This window comes from Balaenoptera acutorostrata, chromosome 16 (assembly GCF_949987535.1).
Source record: "Balaenoptera acutorostrata chromosome 16, mBalAcu1.1, whole genome shotgun sequence".
Classification (NCBI taxonomy): domain Eukaryota; kingdom Metazoa; phylum Chordata; class Mammalia; order Artiodactyla; family Balaenopteridae; genus Balaenoptera; species Balaenoptera acutorostrata.
Genome location: NC_080079.1, coordinates 38,465,129 through 38,493,036, shown reverse-complemented (window position 1 = coordinate 38,493,036; position 27,908 = coordinate 38,465,129). Strand labels below are relative to the sequence as shown.

The 27,908-nt window shown below is 38.4% G+C and overlaps 1 protein-coding gene and 1 non-coding gene across 2 annotated transcripts; both read left to right on the top strand.

Moving 5' to 3' along the window:
* Window positions 1-12,443: 12,443 nt before the first annotated feature.
* Window positions 12,444-27,307, top strand: LIPK (lipase family member K). Its single transcript, XM_057531140.1, has 8 exons — window positions 12,444-12,552; window positions 14,536-14,635; window positions 15,839-15,948; window positions 17,681-17,817; window positions 18,711-18,857; window positions 20,736-20,807; window positions 23,521-23,592; window positions 27,068-27,307. Exons 2-8 carry the CDS (start codon window positions 14,556-14,558, stop codon window positions 27,305-27,307), a joined length of 858 nt encoding a protein of 285 aa, XP_057387123.1. The 5' UTR covers window positions 12,444-12,552; window positions 14,536-14,555.
* Window positions 17,018-17,148, top strand: LOC114237607 (small nucleolar RNA SNORA18). The gene has a single exon (XR_003623136.1). It is a non-coding gene; the product is annotated as a small nucleolar RNA SNORA18 (small nucleolar RNA).
* Window positions 27,308-27,908: the final 601 nt, after the last annotated feature.

Here is a 27,908-nt window from a genome sequence, read left to right as displayed (position 1 = left end):
ACACTCAGTAGCACCAGATTACTTAGCTTACTATTTTACTGTTCAACTTATGTCACAATAGCAAGGCCAGTACCTACTAGGTGGAGATTTATGATACAGGATTATTTACCGGGAGTCGGGTGACTGCTGGTGAATCCTTATGTCTTCATCATAAAGATGTTAGATTAGGTTATAGAACACTGAAGAATATATGTTCATTGTGAGTGTAAAAATATTTACAGGTATACATACATATTTTTACAAATGCATATTATATATTTTATGTGTATAAATATATACATAATACATCATGTATAATATTTTACATATAAAATTATGCACATATTTATGCACAAACATACATGATTTGCTGAGAATGTGAGTACACAGTCAGCCAGGCACACAGTCAGAAAAAGAATTATTTTTCCTTGAATAAATATACTGCCAAACAATTTTAATCATTGAAGCATTAATATATCTTTTCTGAGAGCTTCAGATTTTTCATTTTAATGAGTATAGGATTCTATGTTTCACACTTTCATTTTGAAACATCTCATAGCATACATTTACTGTTCTTGAGAATTCTAAAGGCTGATTGAATTTAAAACAGCTCAAATCACCAAAGGAAATTAAAAGATTAGAAGATCTGCAAATGGTTTGGCTCTAGAGCAAGTTCAAACCAAAAAAAAGAGGCAAGGAGATTTGGAAATGATATCCTAGAGTTATTTTATATGCCTTCTGCCAAATGCCTGTCCAAGCAATGATACAAAATATGGCTGAACTTATTATCAAAACAGGACAAAATTAATCAACTGGGTTCAATATTTTTTAAAAACTTCTTGGTCTAGTATATCTGCCCTACTTGTGGAAAATATTTATATCCATTTAGTAAGCTTAAGTTGTATAGAATACATTATATTGATATTCATTTAATAAATATCAAGCTAGACACTGTTCTGGATGCAGAACAAAAGACAAATCTTTTGCCCTCATAGAACATATTTTAGTGGTGAAGGTTGATGATAAAATATAAACAGATAAATGTATGTATGTATATTATGTTATCAGGTAATATAACCACTGATAATAAAAATATAGCAGATAGTTGAGTAGGAAGCACACAAGGCACTATGTTAAATAGAATGATCAGGAAAGGCCCCTTTGAGAAGTGACACCTGAGCAGAGAACTGACTAAAGGGAAAGAATTCCAATGTGTTTGAGTGTCCTGGTCCAGTAGCTCTGATCTGTCACAGATGTGACTAGTCTTGCAAGCTGGCAAGGTAACCTGCCACAATTTCATGGATGCTGGCAGAAGACAGGAAACCCCCATTTCAAAGATAAAAGACTCTATTACTCATAACACACAGACTTCATGACCTTCACATTCCCCTTGATCTTCAAGATCCATAGGGATAATGTGAAAGCAGGTCTAGATGAACTTTGGACATATAGTGTATCTATGTCACAGTAAGAATCCCCACGCTTAGGAAGCCCCCAGTCTTATAAAGGCGGCTGTTAGCAAACCTGTCCAGTCTCTGCCCCAGGGAGAGATGTTTTCTTTATCATGCTGGTCAAGAACAAACCTACCCTCTACCCTGGAGAGAGACAGTACTTCTGTCTTCCCAGGCTGCTTGCTTTACAAACATCCTTGAAAAGATAGTCTGGAAAAAAACCAATCTGAGACGTACAGAAATACTCTGGAGAAAAGTCTCTCAACATCAACGTTTAGTGTACATCAGAATCACCTGAAAGGCTTTTACAAACACAAATTGCTAGGACTAAACCCCAGTGTTCCTGATTCAGTAGGTCTGGGGTGAGTCTAAAAATCTGTATTTCTAACAATTTCCCAGGTGACACTGATGCTTCTGGTCAGAAATACTTACTTTGAGAATCACTGTTTTAAATCTAATAAGCAGACACATTGTGTTATGCTGTTGTTGATTTGCTTTCCTTTGGCTAGGGCTTATAATCAGAAACTCACATTTCTAAATACTTATACCTATTGTAATCTTTATGTCATTGACTCTGATAAGTAACATATTTCTTATTAGAGACACTTCTCATATCTTATAATGTGGTTCAGCTTTGTGGATTTTAAACTTCTATTTCAGACAAACCTTAGCTGTTATTGATGCCAAAAACTCAGCTTCTGTGCACCAGTGCCAAATTGAATCTCTGAGACAGAGTTTTGGGTGAAGTAGAAAGAATAACTTTATTGCTTTGCCAGGCAAAGTGTTAACGCAAGTTCATGTGCTCAATGTACAGTGAGGCCAAACAAACTGAAACGTAGGAAATTTGGAGCAGAGAAGGGTTTATTGCAAGACCATGCAAGGAAATGGGTGGTTCATGCCCTAAAAGCCCCAAAATCCCCGAAGGGGTTCGGCAAAGCACTTTTAGGTGAGAGAAAGGGGTTGCAAGGTATGGGATCAGCTTGGGCACAATTCTCTGATTGGCTGATGGTGAGATAACAGCGTGGTGTCACAGGGGTTAACATTATCAATCCTTAGGCTCCAGGAAGCCTGGGGCTATATGCTCATGGCCGTCAAGTAGTTAACATCTTACATATTTTTTTTGGGGGGGAGAGCGGTTCACATCTGCAAAACAACTCAGGAATTGTGCACCAAATACTATTATCTAGGTACTTCAGAGAGGAGCTAACAGAGGACATGGGGGAAGGCCTGTCCCGGGAAGGCCCCATAGGGTCCTGCTTGGTTACAAAAGGGGGACAGAGTGGGCTTGTGCCCTCAAAACTGTGTGTTCTGGGCTTCCCTGGTGGCGCAGCGGTTGAGAATCTGCCTGCCAATGCAGGGGACACGGGTTCGAGCCCTGGTCTGGGAAGATCCCACATGCCGCGGAGCAACTAGGCCCGTGAGCCACAATTACTGAGCCTGCGCGTTTGGAGCCTGTGCTCTGCAACAAGAGAGGCCGCGATAGTGAGAGGCCCGCACACGGCGATGAAGAGTGGCCCCCGCTTGCCGCAACTAGAGAAAGCCCTTGCACAGAAACGAAGACCCAACACAGCCAAAAATAAAAATAAATAAATAAATAAATAAGCTCATTTGTATCATTAAAAAAAAAACAAAAAAACAAAAAACTGTGTGTCCCAATGTGGGGGGGAGGATTTGGTGAGGAGTTTTATAGCAATGGTTCAAGGGTGGGCTTGCTGATAAGGATCAGGGTGTGTGCAGGCCTTGCATTCCTTTAATCTGGACTCAGGTGGTCTCCTGATGAGCTTCTGTGATTCTCAAGGTTATCAAACTGTGACCTTCTCTCTGGAATGAAGAATGCTTCAAGTAGTTAACATCTTCCATTTGTTCAGGGTTTTAGTTCTGCAGAAGAGCTCAAAGATATTGTTATATGTATCCCTTGAGGCAGGACCAGGATCCTGTCCCAAGGCTGTACTACTGTTTCTTAACTGCCCCTCCCTTGTCTCTGCATCCCCTCCCTTCCCTGATTAGCAACTGTTTGAACTTGCCCTTTGGAACTCAGGGAAGGTCATGGAGGCTAAAGCCTATTTCCAACAAACAAGAAATGGTGTACAGAAAGGCTTCCATGCCCAGGAGCCCCACGGGGTCCTGCTCGGTTTCATTATCAACTTCAGTTTATCCAGATATGAAACAAAGAAACAGTTGAAATAAAAGAGAAAAGTTTTTGCTTGTGATATTATCTTAATAATCTTAATGGTAATTTCATGCCTAATGTTGATATAATGACATTCCAGTCTATAACTACAAGATGCACTGATTGAAGCACAGAACTGCAGGAGATAAAAAAATTTCCTCTACCCTTCTATGTTCTTTGACTGGTCTAATAATCAAACTGACATAAGACATATAAACAGGAGAAAACCAAATTTAATTATGTACATATGGGGACCCCACAAAGACAATGAAACCCAAGGACAAGGCAGACAATTGAGGCTTATATGCCATCTTGGGCTAAGGAACAGGATAGGGGCCTGGGGCTTCAGCTGGAGGAGGTGACTCACAGGTCGAGGAGGGCAGATGTTTGGTAATATGTTTGTCCTGCCATACAGATAGATCATTCAGATGAAAAAGTTATCTCTTGGTAATAGCTCTCTTTCTGAGTTAGACCCCCTATCTAAATTGTTCTACCTTGTTACAGGACAGATAAAATTGAGTCTGCTGGGTGTGGCTGCCTTCAGCTCAAAATAGTCTGCATAACAAAGTGGCATATTTTGGGAGGCTTGTTCTGAACCTCTTCAAATTCTTTCAAGAGTGATGATCATTTTCCATCTACTATAACATATTCTTGGTTTCTTCACCTATAAAAACATTTTGAAGTCAAAATTGAGTTTTAAATAACATAATAGTGATCTCGGAAAGGCAGCAGATCTTATTTCCCTGCCCAGGAATTGAACCTGGGTAGCCTGGATGAAAACCAGGAATCCTAGCCACCAGACCCCCTGGCCCTTTCCCCCAGTGAAAAATGCATTTCTCAAGGAGGCAAAAACTGTAAAAACAGGTACAAAGTTTATTATTAGAGACATAGCGCAACAACAAGTGCAAGAGCACACAGAGAAACAGTGTATAGTTAAGACAGAAGCAAGGCAGAGATGCACACCCGGAGAGAAAGGCTGTGGGCGTCCTTCCTAATGAGGAGGGGCGCAGTGAAGAGGCGGTTAAGTCTCTTATATAGGTCAGTTCTTCCAGGTCTTTGTTTACCTTTGGCCAATTATCTGGTTTCTTTTTCCACCTGACCCGCCCTAGCCTCCCCAATATGCGTGCACAACTTTTTTCCAAGATGGATTCCAGCCCAGAGGCCTAAGGGACGGCCTTAGCGTCACATATTATGGGGTGGTGCCCCCTCCTTTTTGACCCCCAAGGAGCCTTTATGCACAGGTGCAGTGTCTCCCTGGCCCCAAGGATGGGAAATATGTGACCTGTCGATTCTTTACTCAAACAAGGGTTAGCCCCTCTCTGTTCCTGCCATGACTATTATCTTAAGAGGTACACAGGACACAAAGCCTGGCTATTTAACCTGCTTTTGTTGTTACTTCCATTTCGGTGAGCAAACAGGAGGCTGATTTTAAATGTCTAACCTGGAGCCCACCTATCTCCTGTCTCACGAAATGCAAACAGGAGACTAGCTGTAGGTGTCCAAACTGAAGCCCACTTTTTCCTGCCCCATGAAATGTAAACGGGAGGCCAGTTGTAAATGCCTAGCTTGGGGCCCATCTATCTCCTGCCTCAATCGTATTTAGATATTTCAGATTACACATAGATCCGGAAACCTATGCCATTAATATAAAAATATGCTTAATGGTTACATGAGAATTCCTGCAGATCTGGCAGTGTTTTTTGTTTTACAGCTCTAAAATTTAACTGTTTTATGAAATAAATTCCTTAAGTTGCCAGAAGGAAACATGCAGCTAATAATCTTATGAGAAAAACACTTACTGTTATTTAAAATAGTATTCTCATATTCACAATCTATTTTCAAAAGAAATGTGTAAGAACTATGCAATTACCCAAATTTGCCACTAGAGGGAAGATATGGAAATTTGCTTCTGTTTTTCCTCTTAATCCAGGGCATATACGTTTTATCGATATTGGTTATGCTCATTTTATGTAGTATGTTAAGACCCTGTGTAAAAATTGTGGAAAATTTATCTTAAAAAATAGGAATTGAGTTTTAGAGAAGTTCACAAACTTAAGGTAGGGAAAACAAGCACTTTGCTAAGCATCAATACTTGATAATGGCATCACAATTCCCACAAAAATACTACAAAAGTGACAATATTATACCAATCTTAAAAAGTAAGGACGCTGAAGATAAATTTTGTGTGCAAAATCTCGCAGCAAATAGTGGAAAGGTAATTTTAATTCAGTTCTGCCTGACTCAAAAACCCAAGTTTGTTCAATATTCCACACCACCAAAATCTACACCCCAAAACAAGTCCTAATACAAATAAATCTTTTACATGATACCATGCTACAAGGTACATTTTAACCTCTGTTATAGTTCTTACCATTTTGTTTTGCACAGTAGGTATGTTTGATGTGTTTTTAATCCCTTCATCTATGTTCATAAAGTCTGTAAATTCAGGGAATCCAGTTTGCTTCTTTTTATATCTTATCTTCTGCATGGCACAGGCAGAAACATAGGAGCTTTTGTTTAATTATTGAAGCTTATCATTATGTGCGTCTGTAATTAATGCCTTTACTAATTTTGTGTAACAAAGAATTGAACAAATTTTTCTCCATGTGCCTAATCTGTCCATTTCTTTAATGTGCCAGATTCTCTTAAAATCACATATAAATAGCAAACATATAAATAACATATATTTACACGTATGATAGCAAATCACATATAAATAGCAAACACTTAATCATTACAGCACTTATTCCTAAACTTAATACAAAACTTACAATTCTCTGAGTTTGATTTACTTCATCTCTTATTCGTTATTTTTTTTTTAATTTTATTTTTGAAGTTTTCAAATGTAACAATTGAGAAAATAATTTAACCCCCAAATATCTATAGTCCAGCATAAATCATTATTAGTATGTAGCTAATTTTGTTTCATTTATATCTCACCACACCCAGCAACAGAATGTTTAAAAGCAAACTTCCAGACATCATATCATCTAGAAATATTTTATTATATAATTTTAAGACATAAGACAATTTAAAAACATAACCACAATATCAATATCACACCTAAACACCAAGCAAATCAAAAATTCCTTAATATTATCAAATATTCAGGCAATGTTCACCTCTCCATGATTGTCTCATAAATGTGTTTTTTACAATTAGTTTGTACAAATCAGGACATAAACACTCCCGTACACTGTTTTTGGTTTATGAGTATCTCAAGACTCTGTTTATCCCAGTTCTTCCTTCCTGTTTTCTTATTTCTTTCTTGCCATATATTTACTGATGGTATTCTCCAATCCCAATAATATAATCCATCCTTGAGAATACTTTATATTAATTCTTGTTTTTTACCAGGTGCAGTCCTTTTCCTCTAAGACAGTAACGTATAACCAATTTATAATCCCATTTTACTTTTTAATGTTTCCTTTTTTTTTTTCCAAAAATGTCCACATGAAGCTCAATCTATGCAAGTGCTATATTCCTAATAAAATTCCACTCCCCAGCCCCTCTTAAACACATTTTCCTACCATATAACATCAATACTATTAGACTCATCCTCAACCTCATGCTAGAGCTGGACTATTGAACCCTTAGTTTTTTGACTCCATCTCTCCTGATTGAATCCAACATAAGAAGCCTCTCACAATTTCCAGCTTTTGATTTAACCAACAGAGGCTTAATTCCTAAATCAGAATCAAGTTGATTTCTGAGTTTCTTTTGAAAAAGTCTTTTCCCTCATGATATGACAGACCTGTAATATTAATAATATCCTTATACAAGCATATCTCAGAGATGTTGTGGATTTGGTTCCAGACCACTGCAATAGAGTGAATACCACAGTAGAGTGAATCACACATTTTGTTTGTTTGTTTCCCAGGGCATAAAAAAGTTATGTTTACACTATACTGTAGTCCATTATGTGTGCAGTAACATTATGTCCAAAAAGACAATGTACATTCCTTAATTTTAAAATACATTATTGCAAAAAAAAAATGTGAACCATCATCTGACAAGGCAGGATTGCCACAAACCTGCAATTTGTAAAAAACACCATATCTGAAAAGCACAGTAAAGCCAAGTGCAATAAAACAAGGGTATGCCTGTACATTTTTTAAAAAGAAGCAACAGGCTCAAATGGAGTCAGTTGTGTTAAGCCCCATGTCTGCAACCAAGACCTAATTGCGGTTACAGCCTCACCCAGGAATAAGACGTTTAACCAGTCAGTCTGGAATTACCTGGCCAGCACTAATGAGGTAATCCATCCGATAAACCCCTGCCTTCACCCAAAGGAAGATGATCTTGCCTGAAATAATCCTTTCTTTTGTTTATGACTTCCTTGTCCCAATCCCTTTCTGCTTTTAAAAACCTTTTCTTTTCTGCCGCTCTTTGGGGCTCCTTTCTATTTCCTAGATAGGATGCTGCTCAATTCATGAACTGTTGAATAAAGCCAATTAAATCTTCAAATTTACTTAGTTGACTTTTGTTCTTTAACAGATTTTGTTAAACACAGATATGGCACCCATGAACCCTTTTGAGTTCTTTGTCTTCTCACCATTTCCAAGGGCCGTATGTAAGTTCCTTTCGTTTCTGAGGTCCACTCTCTTTGCATGGAGCTTCTGATCTAATTGACTTTCCAACACAGGGCAGGTCAGCTTGAGCTGACAGATGGCTCTGATTGGAGCCCAAGCCCTTAACCTTTATTTCAGATCACAATTGTAATTTAATTAATGAAAACTCTTAGCCCTTAATTCTGTCCCAAGATCCACTTGGAAACTCTTAGTGGCAGTTCACAGTTCCCCATTAATGTAGAACCCCTGGTTCGCAGTCCCCAATCCATCCTTTCCCCAGTCCAAGTTTCCATGGTGGGAGTTGGTGGTGGTAAACCCAGGGGCTCCTCTTGGCCAGGATGTAGCAACATCTCTTGGTTACCTGATATATTAAGATGCACATGTTTGTTTGCTTTCTTTTGTTTAGGTAAAGGCTACTGCCAATGGGAATCTTAAAAGCCAAAAAGCCACAAAAATTGGTGGGCATGGATTGAGTATTTAGAAGCTGTTAGAGCATTTACCACCTAATCTAAAGACTCCCATGTTAGGATATATTGATCACAGAGTGGGCTAGATTGACACGAGGTAACCCACCAACCTCAAGAAAATTTTTGTGCAACAGGTTACACTGTAAAACATCAAACAATTCCCAGCCCAGTGGTGCATACCTTTTAAGTATTAGTTTGGCTCTGAGAGCCCCCAAAACTTCACTAAAATAGATAAATAAATAAATAATAAAAGATGGGACCCTTAAATTCTAAAGAGTTAAGCATGCCACCTTCCAGCACACCTGCTTATTTTATGTCTAAGAACTATGGTCCTAGAAGGTATAAATGTCTATGAAAGTGACAAAATCTTACTCAGAGCAACTAGATTTTAGACAAGATCTTTGTTTTGTTTCCTCAGAACTTAGCTTGGTAACCATCAGGTTGGGGGCCCCAAGATGTGGCTGGACAGACATATGGGTTCTCCTTATTTGCAGCTAAGGGTCCTACCAAACTACCGGCAGCCCTCAGGGAAATTACCATGGCCATTATGAGGAACATTCCAATTAAATAAGATCATTTAAAAAGCACACTTGAAAATAAGATTCCCAAAGTAAACAAACTGAATGGGATTCTTCATAATTGAAATTGCTTCATTAAAAAAAATTGTTGCAAAGGCTAATGAAAATTAAAGACACAAGAAGTACCCAAAACAAAAGACAATAGACTGACGTGACTCCTACTGTTCTTCTCTATCCCCATTTATTTGAGTACTCATTCTAGTAATTCTCTGTCTAAATTGCTTTTTCATTCTAAAGAGACTACAAGATTGTAAATAAAACGTCGCCAAATTAGTGACAGTCATATCTACCCTTAAATGCACCCTCATATCTAACCTTAAAGGACAGCCCCTGTATGGTCCCTCCCAGGGTCAACAGGACTCTGAGGGATTTTCTAGTTATTTCTTTAAATAGTCAAAAGAAAATTAAAATTAAAATTAATTTAAAAAACCTTTCCAAATTCTGGTGGGTACCTAAGCTACAGATGGTATCCTGGGAAAACTAGCAGAAGCTCGCAAAGGGTGAGAATTCTTACCAGAGTCAGCTGTCCCAGATCTCTGTCTGTAGTACCAGGTAGAAAGAGGAAATAAAATATCTTTTGTACCCTTACTGGGGATATCACTTGAGTTCAAGATGTTGTTCAATACTACCGGTTTGCAGGGCAGAAATAGAGACACAGATGTAGAGAAACAAACGTATGGACACCAAGGGGGGAAAGTGGCAGGGGCTGGGAGGTGGGGGTGGTGGGATGAGTTGGGAGATTGGGATTGACATATATACACTAATATGTATACAATAGATAACTAATAAGAACCTGCTGTATAAAAAATAAATAAAATAAAATTCCAAAAAAAAAAAGTTGTTCAATACTGCAGAAATATTTACTAGTTGTCCCAGCTGAAAACTGGCAAGATATTTAAAAGAATTTCTTTTAAATTTTTGGCCTTTTCCCTTAACCTAAAATGAAACTATGTTACTATTGCAAAAATATTACAACTCACTGAAGGCTCAGGTGATGGTTAGCACTTTTTAGCAATAAAAGATTTTTAAACTTAGGTATGTCCATTTTTTTTAGACATAATGCTATTGCACACTTAATAGACTACAGTATAGTGTAAACATAACTTTTATATGCACTTGGAAAGCAAATAAAATCATGTGACTTGGTGTATTGTGATATTCACTTTATTGCAAGTGATCTGAAACTGAACCAGCAATATCTCTGAGGTATGCCTGCAAATAAGCTATAATCAGGAAGCCTTCCTTAACTCCTGAAAGTATTGGGGATAGCTAAAACAATAGCTGCCCAACGAAAATCCTTAGACTCACTGGCCAAAGTTGTTCTTTTAATACCATAGCCCTGAATTATCTTTTAGTTGAGCAAAGAGTTGTCTGTGCTGTGACCAATATAGCCTGCTGTACCTGGATTGACGCTTCTGGGGATGTTGAAATTCAGTTATATAAGATCACTGAGCAAACCAGTTAGCTTAAAAAGACTACTCCCTCGGGCTTCCCTGGTGGCGCAGTGGTTGAGAATTTGCCTGCCAATGCAGGGAACACGGGTTCGAGCCCTGGTCTGGGAAGATCCCACATGCCGCGGAGCAACTCGGCCAGTGAGCCACAATTACTGAGCCTGTGCGTCTGGAGCCTGTGCTCCGCAACAAGAGAGGCCGCGACAGTGAGAGGCCCACGCACCGCGATGAAGAGTGGCCCCCGCTTGCCGCAACTGGAGAAAGCCCTCGCACAGAAACGGAGACCCAACACAGCCAAAACTAAATAAATTAATTAATTAAAAGGGGGAAAAAAAAAAAAAAGAACAATTACTAAAACTTAAAAAAAAAGAATGGAACTGTCGGTGTTTTTTAATTAGTGTCTCTTCTTGCTTCTCTCTCCAAAGTATCCAGCAGGTACCCCTAAGCTTCTACCACACTACTGAGCTCACAGTCCGTGAAAATATTTTCCTCCTCCTTCCACATTCACAGACACTTTCTTCCTCCCTGGTCTGGCTGCTTTTTGGCTATTCTCTAATGATAAGAAGAATAATAAACATTTATAGAGCACTTACTGTGTGTATAATCGTCACAACATATCTGTGAAGAGATACTATTATTATCTTTATTTTGCAGTTAAAGTAAATGAAGCACAAAGGAGTTAAGTAACTTGCCCAAAGCCGCATAGCTAATAAGAGGAAGAGCTGGAATTCAATGCCGTACAGCTTGTCTGTAGAGTCTGGGCTCTCATAACCAGTGCTTTATATAGCTGCACAATATGTGCACACCTCTTGTGAGTACCCGGCCTGGGCAAATGCATAATCCTGTCATAAAGGCATATGCTTTGGTGCTAAACTAACTTTGACTTAAATTTTGTCTTTATCTCTTCCTAGTGTTCAGTCTTGGACAGATTATTATTCTCCCTGAAATTCAGTTTTCTCAACTATAAAATGGTTATAATTCTATCTCAAAGACCTGTTATATGGATTAATAAAACAAGGGGTATTAACCATCTTCTATGTGGAAGATGACCAATAAACGGTAGTTCCCTTCTTCCTTGTATATCTGTGGATGAGGTATCTTCTGTTTGTACCCCTTTAGTTCCACTCTCTAGTCTTTACACTTTTCTTTCTGCCCTGTAAGAACTAGGTCAGTTAAATTCCTTTGACCTTTGGTTTTCAGTTCAGTTCAGCCAATGGACATATTGAGCAGGAGATCAGAAGATGGGAGAAGAGTGAGACCAGATGGTTTATTGCCCTGGTTCCGTCCATAAGGTCATCTTGGGCAAGCTGTCTCCCTCTGCTAAAGGTCACAGCCCCTCTCAATATGGCCCTCTTTACTTGACTTTCTCATTCAGGGTCTTGTAACCACTTTCTCCCATTTCCCTTCACATCTAACGTTGGTAACAACTCACTTGTTACTAGCCACAGGGTTCTGCACAATGCCGTATGGTTTCCTTCGTAAGATGAACATGCCATTTTCCATCAAACATTTGGAGAGTGAACTAGAGTGTATTAATAATACCAGGCCAAGAAAACCAACACGTATGGAAACCCACCACCTTGCCTTACCCATGCCTTTGCATGCATCCTCCTTTTAAAACCCTCTTCAAGTTATCCTGATTTTCCTGCTACATTCTGTTCCAATACAGAGATGAACAGTAGGTTGTGACTTAAAGTACTATATTGAAATGTGGGTATAAAAATCAAGAGATTACATCATGAGGTATGCCTTTCTGTTTCCTCTTTTTAGAGCCAGCTTATTTCCTACTGGGGCTATCTTTATGAAAAATATGATGTTGTGACAAAAGATGGTTATATCCTCGGAATTTACAGGATTCCTCATGGAAGAGCATATCCAAGAACAGGTGGGATTTATTTCATTATGAAAGGAATAGTGCCTAAGGAGAGATTCCTGGATGCGATGATAGCAGCAGGGCAGCTTTTATTCTGAAATAGAGCCTATTCTCTTCCATAAGTGGAGGCAAATCATCACCACCACCTCTACTATTTCATTTGCATAACACTTTGGAGTTTTAAAAGCATTTTCACATACACTATTTACTCTTTCCTTTCCTCCATTACTTTGTCCTCTTTCCAAACAAACACAGAAACAAAAGAAAACTTGGTCTTACTCTAGAGATACCACTTTCCAGGCTTAAAAACCAAAACTCTAGAGTCATTTTGATACTTTCCTCTCCCACACTTCCTATACCCAGCCAATAACCAAGACCTATCAATTTTGCCTTCCAAACTTCTCTCTAATCTGAAAACTCTCAGCTTCAATATTGCTCAAGTCCAGACTTTGACTTCACCATTATCTTGTGCTCCAGCTACTACAACAGCTTTCTAACTGGGATTATACAGCTAGAGCCATTTCTAGCTCCCTACAATATAGGTTGATATCTATAGAGAAGAGAGGAATCCACTTGGCAAGAACTGTTTGCTTTCTTCTCTCATTTCTTAGCTCCTTTTGTTCTTTGGAGCACTGTATAACCAAAATTTCCAATATCAGAAGGGTTAGTTATTTAAAGAGACAATCCAGATTTTAAAAAAGAGAGAGAGATGGAACGGTGCTGTTCACTTTATAGACCTGACCATCCCCTAAAATAACTCCATTACCTTTGGAAATACTCACAAGAACTTTGTTTCCCCAAACTTTTATCTTATCAGTTCTGCCAGGTAGCTGCCAAAAGGCATGCGATGAAAGCTGTCTCTGCAATGAGAAGCTGCCTGAGGGCTCAGATTAGAGAGGGGCTATGGATTATGACAGCACTTTGGCAGTAATTTAGCAGAATTAGTAACACCTCTTCTTTCTCTTTTTCCTCAAAAGATGGATTAATGGGTATAAACTTTATCCTCACTTCCAGACGGCTGAGGCTTTCTGAGAGGCCAGTCTAGCCCTACTCAATCTCAGGAAGCTGGTCTAGCTCCAGAGGTGACCAAAGGGAAAGTCCCGGGGTACCAACACAGCATCACAAACCATTTATAAAAGACAGAAATATCCTAATCACTTCTCTTTCTCTTCTCTATGTTTTCAGCACCACTTCCCTGTTTCCTTCTTTTTTTCTCTTTCTTTAGTCAAATTGTTCCAATTCTACTTGTGAGTAGGATTTTTACGTCAAATTAACAATTTTACCTTGTGTAAATTTCACTTAAAACCTTGCATTTTGCTTTCTGACAATGCAAATTAACTAGCATAATGCCAGGCATTCAGGAAACATTCAATAACTGGCATTTTTATTGTCTTTGTTATTATCTTGGAAAAAAGTTTAGTTTTGTCACCAGATGCTTTTTGAGAAATAAAATGTCGTTAACGTGAATAATTGTAGAGCAGATATTTATTGTGCTGGACAGAATTTTGTGTATTTTAATTCTAATTTAATTCTTGTAACTACACTATAAGATAGCAATTTTTATTATTCCCCATTACAAAATAAGTTAACTAAGGCACAAAGAGGTTAACACATAGCCGAAGAGATTTTAAATCGGGACAATCTGACTCCAATAGCTGTATAACAATACAATACATTGCACATAATCCCAATTTTGCAAAAAAAAAACAAGACATAGAGAAGATAAATAACTTGCCCAGCTTCAGAAGTAGTTCAAAACCCTAGAACCTCGGCTTGCCTGGTGTCAAATTTCATCTCTTAACTTTCCTTCTGTATTGCAGGGAGTCAGGAAAAAGAATTTTCTTGTAAGCACCAAGGAAGTTCAAATAAAAAGCTCCTGTTACTTGTATTTTGCAGCTGCAAAGCCTGCTGTGTATCTGCAGCATGGCTTAACTGCATCTGCCAGTAACTGGATTTGCAACCTGCCCAACAACAGCTTGGCTTTCCTCCTGGCAGATGCTGGTTATGATGTATGGATGGGGAACAGCTGGGGAAACACCTGGTCCAGACAACACGTGAAATTGTCAACCATGTCACCAGAATACCGGGCCTTCAGGTAAGGAGAATACTACCAATGAATAAAGTGTGTACGTTGCTCATTTATATGGATGACTGCTCTTTGAATTTTCCCTTTCCGTCCAAATGCACACTATGGAATCTACAAGAAGGAAATGGACATTTCTTTTTCTACGCAGGTTTTCTTCACAAGCTCTGAAGAAGTGCCCTTATTATTGCACCGAGAGTTGTTTTAAATACTCCACTTGGCGTGTGTGTATGTAAAGTATATACGCAAGAAAAAAAAATCAAGATGCAAAGGTCAACTTTAGAAAGGTTAATTCCAGGACTATCATATTGTCAGTGTGCACCCCAGAAATTTACTTGGTACCCTTACTAAAGAGGAAAAATGAAACTGATCAAGAAATGGGACCAGAAACAAGGTTCTGGTTGAAAATCCTGAGAACCAGACATTCATGATAAGCCAAGATGAGCCAAGCCCTTTAGCATAGATGACACTCCAATTCACTGAGTAGTAAAGGAACTCTACCCTCCATAGGCTGGTGGTGCTGAAATCTGTCCCTGGAGCTGAGTTGCCAGCAGCCCCTGTGGACGCTGTCTTCCTTAGAAGTTAGGCCAGCTGAGTCACAGAGGCAAACCCGGCACTTGTAGTGGAGCTAAGAACCATACCTTGAAAGTCACTAAAGCTGTTTGTTCCTTGGCCTCATTCCTGGAAGCCAATTTGCATTCCTTAATTCCACATTCCAGGGCAGTTGTGTCATGGCACAATTGCAAATAACATCATGATTCCCTAGATGAGTGTTTTCCCAACTACATACAGGGAAGAAGCACCTGAAGTGCTTGATAAATATGCAGATGACCAGGCCTCTTCCCTGGACATTTTGATTCAGTCTGTTTGGGCTGAACTCTGCAAGTCTCTTTGCTTTATTCTGTTTTTAAAATAAGCATTCCAGGTAATTTTTCTTTTCAAGGGAGTTTGGTAAATCTGCTATAGAATTAAGTGAAAAGCCTCTGTAGGCTTTTGCAAGTCAGATTTTTCTGATTTCAGTTTCTTAACAAAGTTATTCTTGCAATCAAGGTGATATCCTCAAAAGTTGCACAGACGCATGATATCACGTATTGATTCTAGTATTACATTTAACAAAAGCTAAACATCTAGGTCTGCAATGAATTTGTTTAAGTATTGCAAGCCTAAAAATGAGATGGTTTTTTTTCCAGTGTTGTTGCTCTTTTTCTTTGGCAGTTTGGATGAGATGGCTAAATATGACCTTCCAGCCACAATCAATTTTATCATAGAGAAAACTGGACAGGAGCGACTCTACTATGTGGGCCACTCTCAAGGCACCACCACTGGTGTGTTTGGGGCAGGTGTGATCTGAGAGTGTCAGGGGATCTTCTTCATATTCACGAAAGGGCTCAGGATTTCTTCCCTCTGTGCAGTTTCTAGCTTGGGGACTCTGAGTTGGGAAACAATCTTGTCTGGCTGGCTTCTAAAGAGTAAATAAAGTGTGGATGACTTAGGGATTTTCCCCCCAGGACTAAATCTGGAGATTGATGGATAAGCCTGAAAGAGAGACAATTATTTATTTATTCATTTTTGTACCCAACAACACTTGCCGGACACCAGGTTAGATACTGGGGAACCAAAGATAAATAAATATGGTATGCATCTTTCCCTTAAAGAGCTCACAGTCTAGTGAGGGACACTAAAAAACAAAGCAGAGAATTACAAATCTCAGTGATTATATGTCACAACCAGTGTGACTTTTAGTTAGTTCCCAGTGGGTGCTGGGGTAGGCTACGTTGGCAGTGCCATAAGGCACTCCATTCTCTTCACTGTTCTCTGTTCAGCTAGAGGCCTTGACAATACCAACAACATTTACACCAGTTATTTGAGAGCATTGTCATCCATATTTTACAAATGGCTGAACTTAGGAACCCCTTCTAATGGTGATAATGCCAATTAGAAAGTGTGTATATATATATATTATATATATATATAATCTAACCTTCAAAAGAATTATTCTATAAGGATTCTATTTTCCATATGTATAGATAGAGAAAACTGAGACTCATACAGGGGAGGTTAAGTTGCCCAAGTTTTCACATAGCTAGCAAATGGGAAGCCAAAATTATAGCCCAGTTTTGTCTGATACCAAAGACTATGGTCAAGCTAGGATGGCCCTTTGGAGTTTACCTAGACGTGCCCCACACTGTATGTTTGAACCCTTTGCAACATTCTCTATAAGTAGATTTGCATCCTTCAGGGACAGGAAACTCACTTTATTCTGAATTAGCTAGTTCCACCTTCAAAAATTTAAAAATCCTTTCCTAAAAATGGTGCTTACTCTGAGTTTCTTTGTTTTATTTTTTTAATATAACTACTTTTACTATAATCTAAAATGAATTAAGAATTGTTCTAGTTGAGGTCTACCCCGATGGGGCTTTTTCTGTAAACCTACATCGTTGGAAACACCTCATAGATTAACTGTGTGGTTTCCTTAACTCATAGAACTACCTGTTAGATCTGTGGGAAAGAACTACAAGACAGAGCTGCCAAGTAAACTATGAAAAACCTAACAAACTTTTTATCTTAGGTATTGGCATATCCCAATGATCTGTACTGTTCTAGGGTGTGATGGCTTAGGAGTGAATATGATTTGAACCTAATACATTTTTAAAGGGTGTCAAATTCAGAACCAGGCAGATCCATCACCTGACCCTAAACATGGTCCTAAAGTAAATCGCTTGAGGAAATTGGATCCCGAAGATTACAGGTGGGGAATTTTGAAGTGTGTCCATATTTCATTGGAGACCAAAGAAGCCTAACTAAAAGAATTGAATTGTGGGCTGACTCACACGATAACTTCTTTTTGAAAGGGCTATTTTATCTTGAAGATTATGAGTTTGGAGGAACTAAGGTGATTGGCAGTGGAAAGAATCAGAACATGTGAAATTCCTTAAAAATTTATTGACTTAAATAACTTTGTGTTACACATAATTTAAAAAAACCCTTTACACTTTGTGCAGAAAAAAAAAAAAGAATTGTTCTAAATCTATGAATTAGTATCTTCTTGCCTTTCAGCTTTCATAGCATTCTCTACTAATCCAGAGCTGGCTAAAAGGATTAAGATATTTTTTGCATTGGCTCCAGTCACCACTGTGAAATACACCCAAAGTCCTATGAAAAAATTAACAACTCTTTCCAGAAAAATAATCAAGGTATGTGACAACTTTTCCCCAAGTTAAATCTGTAATAACTAAAACTAGCCCTATTTCCATTGATTTCAAGAGAAGACAGCTTGAGACAAATAACATTTTAGAAACATCTAGGCACGCTCGTGGTACACATGTAGGTTTACTGATGATGTACAATTTTACCAACAGGGTTCAGGGTGTTCACTCTGATGCCATTCTACCCTTCTGTCTTCATTTTTAACTTAGAGGCTTGTCTCTCATGTCATTCCTCAGTCACGGATACAGCAAGAGCTGATTTGATTGATTGATTGGTTTAATCTAGTAGGTTAAATTTCTCTCTGGTGCCCCCTAGTTTATCAGGGACGGTATAGTGTAGTAGTTGAGATCACAGCATGTGATTTGAGGGTGCCTGTGGGGAGAAATGAACTCAGGGTCTTCCTACTCCACCATTTTGCCTACTCCCCTCTGCACTAGGTGCGTTTTAAATGTGACCTATTATCTACACAGCAGTTCTACTTAGTGCATATTAATTTTCTATTTTATAGTTGAAGAAATTCAAGATAATAGAAATTAAATACTTTCCTAAGGTATAAGAGACAGAGTCTAGAATCAAACCAAGGCAACCCTGACTCCAAAACCTTAGCAATTTCCTATGGGGACTAGTTTTTTAGGGGAAGTCCCAAAAAACACTCCAAGTAAAAGATCTTGGGAAAAAGCATCAAGAGGTGAGATGGGGGGATCGAAAAGGTGGGTTGGGAAAACTACAGAGACAAAGTTTAATGGGCCTCTTGGTTTCACTGAGGACTAGCACTGAGCAGATATCACCTGTGTCTAGTCCTTGTCTGAATTGCCACTCATTTTCCACCCTTGACATTCACATTCATGAAAGTTGATGGTGTCTTAAATCGATCTTGCAGATGTTGTTTGGTGACAAGGTGTTCTATGCTCACACATTTTTTGACCAATTCATTACCACCAAGGTGTGCAAGCAGAAGATATTTCATCATATTTGCAGCAACTTTCTATTTACTTGGAGTGGATATGACCCAAAAAACTTAAACATGGTACATGTAAGTAGTCAGATCCAGGAAAGCAATTGTTTTGTTGCACAGAGGTAAGGAGAGTTCATTCTAAATTGCATGGAAACCACATTTCAAAGTCTCCTTTTTGTCTCCTGGAATGTAGCTAGCATGTTTATGGCTTCCAACCAAAGCTGAGATTCCACCTGCTTTAGTAGGAGGATTTGAGAAGAAGTCTCTGCCACTGAAAATTCTCACCAATTCTTGTTGCTGGACAAAGTGCCACCATTAAAAAATCCTTCACTTGGGCTATGGTTTTGAAATTTATCTTCCTATGCCTGGGCCCTCTCTCAGACCTACTGACGTAGAATTTCAGGGAGTGAGCCCAGCCACCTAAGTTTTAACCAGTTTTCTACTTTCATAGGTGATTTGGACATAGTCATTTTGTGAGCGACTTATATCTTTTATCCAAAGGAGTAAAGGAATGGCTCTTCAATAACAGCTACAGACTCACTGTTTAAGTGATACTGAGAGGGATAATTGTTGGGGTTCCTATCAAGTCCTTTCCAACTTAACTGAGAGCCTTTCCTTTCTTAGCTACCTCTAACTGACCTGAAGGGTGGGAGGGAGAAAGAGAAGAAGCTACTGTCCCCAGCTAGAGTGGAGACAGGTTTGAAACCAGGGGTGGGACAAAGCTGAAGATGGTCTCTGTCTGTCTCACAGACTTCTGCCTAGAGCCTTTCCTCCCTCAGTGGATAGTGCTGATTAATATTTTCCTTGATTTCAAGCAAGATTTATAAAAGGCTGTTTATGCAAAGCATGCCTTAGCCACTGCCTTTCACATGACTTTCTTACTTTCTCAATTTACTAGGGAAACCATGCTTGCCTTTTGCTTAGATGGAAGTGTACCGTGTAGAGCTAAGTAAAAAGACCTTTAAGCAAACTCAATAGACAAAATTTCAAAAAACACCCTCTCAACATAGCCTAAGAGTTTGCTAAAGAAAGACTTCACAAAATGACATCCTAGAACATTCATTGGGGGCCCTCATTGTACATTTATATAGTCAGATTGCCTTTTTTCTCTCGCTGTTGTGGACTGGATTATAGAATATTACAGTGCCTGCAAGGATGTTTACTTTAGTGGAGCATAGCCAGGGATACATAAGTAGAGTTTGTAGAACTTTCAAAAATTACACATGTCCAGAACTCAACCCTAGAGATTTTGATATTGTTTCATAGGTTTGGGTAGCTCATAAGTACCTATATTTTTTAAAGCTCCAAGATGTTTCAGATACTCACTCTGGTGGAAAATAACTCTTTTGTATACTAAAGAAAACAAAATGCTGTTGGAAATATTTAAAAATCAAGATTTTTTTGATTCAAAAAGAAATCTAATCATTAATAGAGGTTTAAATACTGGATGGATTATGTCCCACAAACTGTCAAAGAGTCCTGCAGAACATTTACCACATTTTTAAGAAGGCATGATAAAACATTCAGATCTGTTCTCAATCTTTCATGATGAACAACTTTCTGGGACTGTCCCTTAGGACTTATCACAGGGTGAAGGAGAAGATTACTGGGGCTTTTATCTCTTGACTGTCTATATTCTTGGACCTGTCTGAGGTAAGGCTGGAAAGAAAAGGTACATTACCTTTTGTCTTTGACCAGCAGGACGCCCTCTGTGGGCTTTACAAAGATACTGCCCAGGACAGAAGTATGGAAATGAGGGAGAAAAAAGTTCTTAAAGACGGGCTTCTTTGGTTAATATGTCTTTAGAGGGTATGGTACATGTTTATTCCTTGAGAGAGAGAGAGAGAGAGAGAGAGAGAGAGGAGAGAAAGAGAGAGAAAAAAATACTCAGATTTACTTGTGGTGTGATTATATGATTAACCTTCAGATAAGAATCTTTTTACTTTGCAGAGTCGCTTAGACGTTTATTTGTCACAAAGCCCTGAGGGAACATCTGTTCAGAATATGCTGCACTGGGCCCAGGTACATGCTCCCTGTTCCTGATATGACACGCACGTATCTCTGCAAGATCCCCGAGGAGCACTCCCAAGAGAGCTCACTGCAGGGTTTTGCAGGTTCTGCTACTGTCAGGTGGATGTTTCTGGAATCAGCATCAACTCATGTTGATTTCCTTTACTCCCTTCTATTCCCCATGTCCTCTGTATCTGGTGTTTGGGTTCCCAGGTATTCTGACTGAATTCTGACCTTTAGATTACTCTGAATTGCCTTTTCTAGGAAAAGCTTGTGTTTCCTCTTTTGCAAAATCATTAGCTCTAATAGAGCTTTATATAACATGATACAGGCTATTCCAAAAAGATCTGTTTATCCTCTAATTGGGATATGGGCGATTTCAGAGTGTGGAAATATTGCTTAATTCAGAGGAAATTAAATGGTAGAGAGGGATTAAAATAGATTAAGTGTTTCTGTTTTTACTCTCAGTTTAAGGGTTATGGTTTTTTTGTTACTATATTACTCAATATTTGGCAAGTCAAATTCAGTTGGTATAGCTTTCTGAGCCAAGTATGTATGAGTGTGTGTGGGGGGGGGTGGGGGAAAGGTCTTCCCAAGGTTTTAATATTTAATTACACATTTTGATCTGTAAATACTTTAAAACATTTAATAGGGATCTGAGCTCCCTAGGAATTTGAATTTTAACCTACACCCTGATAAATTTGTTCCGTGCTTTAAAGTTGAGAATCACTGCTATAGATAGTCTGAAATACTAGTTGAGGATTTCTGAAATTCTTTGAAGAGTTCCACCCCCAGGAGATAAGCCTTCAAGTTCCTACATGAAGAAAGATATTCTGGACATAGGGCCTCCTACTGGTGAGGAGACAGGTAGACTCTGATAGGCCTGCCCTTCCAGGAAATACAACATCAATTTCACATTTATTGAGCACTTACTATGTGTTCTTGTTGTCCAAATATACGATTTAATTCTGTCTCATTCTTTCTTATGAATTCTCATAACAATCTTTTTTTTTTTTTTTAATTTATTTATTTATGGTTGTGTTGGGTCTTCGTTTCTGTGCGAGGGCTCTCTCTAGTTGCGGCAAGCGGGGGCCACTCTTCATCGCAGTGCGCGGGCCTCTCACTATCGCGGCCTCTCTTGCTGCGGAGCACAGGCTCCTAGACGCGCAGGCTCAGTAATTATGGCTCATGGGCCCAGTTGCTCCGCGGCATGTGGGATCTTCCCAGACCAGGGCTCGAACCCGTGTCCCCTGCATTGGCAGGCAGACTCTCAACCACTGCGCCACCAGGGAAGCCCTCATAACAATCTTTCAATGAAGGCATTGGTATTCCCATTCTACAAATGTCATAACCAACCCCTTACACATCTCACAGCTGACTCTTCTTAAAGATACCTCTTCTCCTTTGACAGAAAGTTCTCTTCAGAATAGAAATAACTGGGCGTGGGGAGATAAAACATTTGGTCATAAGTTATGTAGACAGCTCAGGCAAGGATGATGATGATAATGACGATGGTAGTAATATTAATAAAAAGAGTGATTTCTTGACCATTCCCAGGTGCTACATACTTTTTATGCATTACCATATTTAATCTTCACAACCCTATAAGAAGAATGTTATTGTCATTTCCATTGCACAGATGAGACAATAGGTTTAGAGAAGATACATATCTTGCCTGGATCACAGACTTAATAATCCATTAAGCTTGTATTCAAACAAGGTCTGTTTGATGCTAGAACCCAAGTTCCTAACTTGTACACTCTATTGCCTCTCATTGCTGAAAACCTACAGAATTTCAACAGCTGCAGACTATTGCCTCTGTCAATATAAATCATGATGGGAACCATTTCAAACAAAAAATCAGAACAAAATCAATTAATGTGAAAAAAAAATCTGAGATTCAAGTTAAGGGAAAAAAAAATCCTTGGAGTAGTTTGAGAATAATTTAATGAAGTGCCTGAGGTAAAGATAAAAATTATCTGTCTCCTCAATCCAACATGGGTGGCAAATAACAGAAAAAGGAACCCCTAGAAGTATTAATGCTTCTACTCTAATATCTGAAGTCTAAAATTTAAAATGAAAAAAGGTTACATATGCTGTCTCAGAAACTCAGTCCATGGCCATGTTACTGACAACATAGCAGGCTGCTTGGCTCTACAGACAGGAGACAGACAGACAGAGACTATACCTCAGAAAGCCCTGAGGGTGTTCTTTGTGTGAGCATTCCTTTCAAAAGTAACAAAAATGTTTAAGAATAAGGAACATAATCATAATATCCTAGACCATCTGACAAGGATGATAAGGCATAAAGTTTTTAAATAATAATAGCAGTCATTTTTTAATGTAGGAAATGTATCGTTGGTGCCTTTTTAAAATATATATATATATAAATTCCTGAAGCCAGGATATTCAAGAATCATTCAATTTAGCATCTTTTAAACATTTTCTATGTATACAACATTTTAATATTTAAAGCCATCACTGCTTGAGGATTTTTGTTGGAAAAGTATAGAGGGGAAGAAAGGATTGTAAGTCAGTTCTGTGAATTAGTATCAATTTTTATCATTTTTATTATTTGACTTATTAAACTATTGACTTTTAGCTCATGTGCTAAAGAGTGGGACATTATGTCAATCCGTTTTGTAAATTTTTTGTTAACTGTCTTTAAATGTATGTTGTTGTCTTACATCATTTTAACATGTTTATTATTTTTATCTTATCATAGGCTGTTAATTCTGGTCAGTTCCAAGCTTTTGATTGGGGAAACCCTGATCAGAACATGATGCACTTCCACCAGGTACAATATCAACAATAATCAATCAATTGCATACTGCAAATGAACTTAAAAAATAGTATCTACTCATCAAGCACCTACTAGGCCCCATTCACTATGCCAGATATTTTGTATAGATCAGATGTTGCTTGGGTTCTTACCATGTGCTATAACATTATTTTTGATCCTCAGAATGACCTTCCAAGGTAAATTTTATTGTCTCTATTTTTCCAGAAGCTCAGAGAGTTTTAGGTAAATTGTCAAAATTATTTAGTTTATAAAGAACCAGAATATGACACAGGAGTTCCTGGATCAAAAGTCCATTCTTCTTCCACTACACTTATTCCTTTTCAAAAAATAGAAATTCTCAGCACTTAATTAAGACCATATTTTAAAGAAAGAATTAAAGATACATAATTTTGTTTCTGGAGCATATTCTCTGGCTTCGTAACTATCTCTCATAAAATGAACTAACATTTTCCTAATAATCCTTTGGGATGTCATTTACTAGTCATTTTTTTAAAGCACATGAATTATTAGAGATATTCCAGACAGGAATATCACCTTTAGGGAGAAGCAGTGCTATCTGCCAGATAATGATATGTCAAAATATTTCTTGACATTATACATGAAAACTTTTGGAGCAAAAACTCTATATTAAAGCAAATAGGTGTCGTTGTTATTATTATTATTATTTTTTTCAGTATGTAAGGAAATCCAATGATGGCTTTGGTCTCTTGCTGATAGACTGAGCTTAAATTAAACAAATAGTCATCAAAGATATATGGGTTTTTCAAATCAAGGATATGGACAGAAATTTGGAAATTTTTAAAAAAGCAATTTCAGTGCCACCATAATAACTACAATAGTGAAAATGCATAATTTCAACTAGTGTGAATAATCTGGTTTTTCTCCTAAACTGCTATAGTTATATGTGTGTGGGGTGGTGTGTGCCCACACACACAAACTCACACACTGTGTCAAAGTACTATTTACTCTTGTAATTAACCAATTCCTTGTCCTAGCAAGAGTATATAGTTGCTTTAAGAAAAGCTTTTTAGATGATGACCTTACCCTAAAAGACTCAGATACCTATTTGAATGGGAGTTGAATCACAGGTATTAACTTTGTCAATGTGCTTGCAGATTCTATCAAAATACATGGCCATTCAGGTTCAATTATGAATCTTTTGCTTGGAACTTTGGGGGAAAAAAAGAAAACCTAAAACAGACTGAGAGTGAACAATAAACAAGTTTTAAAATCAGTAACCTTTGTCACAACTGTAAGTAATATCCCCATAAATTAGGCAGGTGTAATTACCAATATAATCACCAATCCTGTATAACTAAGAAAGTAAAAAAATAATTTCTTGGCCAAAAGCCACCATATATCATTTGGATCTTGATCTTGATGTTCATTTTTGCTTTGCCATCTTCTGGGCTCCCCCATTCATTCTTAGCAGGGTATTAAATTATTGCAGTAAATGTATTCTCATTTCAGACGCCCCTGAGACCCACTTGTGCCTTAAAACTTGCTAATATTTTTGCCACTCTGTGCTGTGTTGTTTTTTTATTCTTTATGTTTCGCCATCCTTGCATTTGAATATTTATGTTTTGTATTATTCTGCTGAGAAAACTGTCAAGTCAGGAAGAGCATGCCTCTTCTTTCATCAGTTGCACTTTTGCATTGGGGCCTTGCACCAAGCTTTTCTGAGTTCACCCTTCCCTCGAGTGCAGTACTGGTCAGTGCTAATTGGCACTCATTTCTTTCTTTGCCCTTCACATTGCCCAGGTCCAAGGCCTCCCAGTATTACAGGGTAGGGGAATTATACTTGATATATTTGGTAATGCAAAGACCCATCCACTGACAGTGAAATGTGGAATGACTATACCAGTGAGCTCTGCCTCATATCTCTCTACTAGGAGAACTCAAGGTGCAGAGTCACCGAGTCAGGGGTCTCCCCCAGGCACATTTCTACTGCTCTTAGAAACCTTTCTCTGGCCAATGTTACTGTTTCCTAAGGATTTATAACCTGGTCCATGTTATCTTTTCTCCCTAGTCTTGCTGCCAAAATTAACTATGGTGTATTAATCTCCTTGGGATACCATAAAAAATCCCATAGACTGAGTGGCTTAAACAACAGAAATTTATTTCTAAGAGTTCTGGAAGCTGGAAGTCCGAGATCAGGGTGACAGCACAGTCAGGTCCTAGTGAGGGCTCTCTTCCTGGACTGCAGAAAGCCACCTTCCTCATGTGTATCCACATAGCCTTTCCTCTATGTGGTTGACAAGAGAGAGAGAGACAATCTCTCTCTCCTCCCCTTCTTATAAGGCCACCAATCCTATTGGATTGGGACCCAAACCTTATGACCTCATTTAACCTTAAGTACTTCCTAAAAGCCTTGTCTCCAAATACAATCACTTTGGGGTTAGAGTTTCAACATATGAGTTTGAGGGGAACACAATTTAGTCCATAGAATATGCAACTCTTTCCATTACAGGTAGTAGAAATCAACTTTATTTTATATTTTAAAAAAATGGTTTAGTTTTACTGAAATAAAAGGTATAGTGGTAAATGCACAATAGCCAGGAACTTATATACCGTCCTCAGGCTCTCTCTTTCTCTCTCCCTCTCAGTCTCTTTCAATTCTGCTTGCAAATGCTGTTTCCATTCTGAGGCTATTTCCAAGATAGTAATACAATGGTAACTGTATGTACCTAGCTCATATAGCTTTTTTTAACTGCAAACTCAAAGAAAATGGCAATATTTTCTCAATAGCTCTGGTAAAAAGTTCCCGAGAGAACTCTGACCCAATTTTAGTAATGTGCCCATTGCTCATACAATTATACTGCGGCCAGAAGAATGAAGGACTAATTGACCAGGACTGATCACCCTGGACCACTCTGGAACTGGGGTTTGGGGATTTGTTGAATCAGCACAAGAAAGGTTGTGTTACCAGAAAGAAGGGAAACTTACCAGGAGATTCGCATCATAGCCACTCTATTTCTCTGTAATGGGCTGGCTCCTTTTAAGCATTATTTTCAAATGTCTTTTTTGTACATTAGTCTCAATGCCCCCTAAAGAGTCTGCTCAAGTGTTACTAACTCCCCTGAGCCCATATTTCTGCATATAAGAAGGGGTATTTATATTTATTCTATCCAATATTTTGTTTGAAATGGATACACTCCCAACCCAAGTGCTACTAGAAAGATGGTCCCCCATAGAAATGAGAGCCTCTCTTCCTCTGGGATCCTTTTCATTTTTCCCAAAAGTGAAAATCAGGAATATAATGGTTGTCTTTTTTTAATCCACAATTCATATTATTGCACAAAAGTACTTTCAAGTATTTTTAACATGTTAATGTTTATATATCATGAAGTATGTCCTAATTGCACATTCTTAACATTTGAAGAACTTGCTTAACAACTGACAGTTAACGTTACTTCTATAGTGTGGTTTTCTGTGAAAACTATTTTCCTCTCTCTTCAATTTTATTTAGCTTACACCTCCCCTATACAACGTTTCTAAGATGGAAGTTCCAACAGCAGTGTGGAGCGGTGGACAGGACCCTGTGGCTGATCTCAAAGATGTTGGGAATTTACTCCCTAAAATTACCAGGCTTATCTATTTCAAGTTAATTCCACACTACAATCATGTGGATTTTTACCTTGGGCAGGATGCACCCTATGAAGTTTACCAAGACCTAATTAGATTGATGGAGGAATATTTGCAAAATTAAATACACTTTCCTTTCTCTAAGGAAGCGGGTTTTTGTCATAAGAATGTGGCGTACAGACCCTAAGGTGACCCCTCCAATAATTTTCACCTTCCAGTGTCCATGAGTTTGTGTAATCCTCTCCCCTTGAGTGTGGGAGGGACCTGAGACTTGCTTCTAGACAAGAGAATTGGCAAAGGTGATGGGATGTCACCCACTGATTACATTCTATTATGTAAGAATCCATCTTAGCAAACTGGAGCAAGAGATTCTCCTTGTTGGCTTGATAAGGCAAACAGATATGTTGAGGAAACCCAAATGGGAAGGAACTGTGTGTGACTTCTAGGATCTGCAGGTGGCTTCCAGCTGATAACCTGCAAAAGATTGGGACTCTCAGTCATACACCTATGAGAAAATTAATTCTGCCTAAAACCTGGATGAGCTTGGAAGCCCATTCTTTCCTAGTAAATCCTCCAGTTGAGAAAACAGCCTGTCTAACACCTGGATTGCAGCCTGGTGAGACCCTGAACAGAGGACCTAGCTATGCCATGCTTGGACTACTGACCCATGGAAAGTGAGATAATAAATATATGTTTTTTTTGTTTGTTTTTTTTTAAATTTATTT

What these genes read in the sequence shown, in the direction of transcription:
- LIPK (XM_057531140.1), top strand. Translation starts at nt 14,556, where the DNA reads ATGGGGAACAGCTGGGGAAACACCTGGTCCAGACAACACGTGAAATTG. An exon ending in ACCCAAAAAACTTAAACATG is followed by an intron (nt 18,858 to 20,735) that starts GTACATGTAAGT and finishes TTTACTTTGCAG; the next exon opens with AGTCGCTTAGACGTTTATTT. An exon ending in ACATGATGCACTTCCACCAG is followed by an intron (nt 23,593 to 27,067) that starts GTACAATATCAA and finishes AATTTTATTTAG; the next exon opens with CTTACACCTCCCCTATACAA.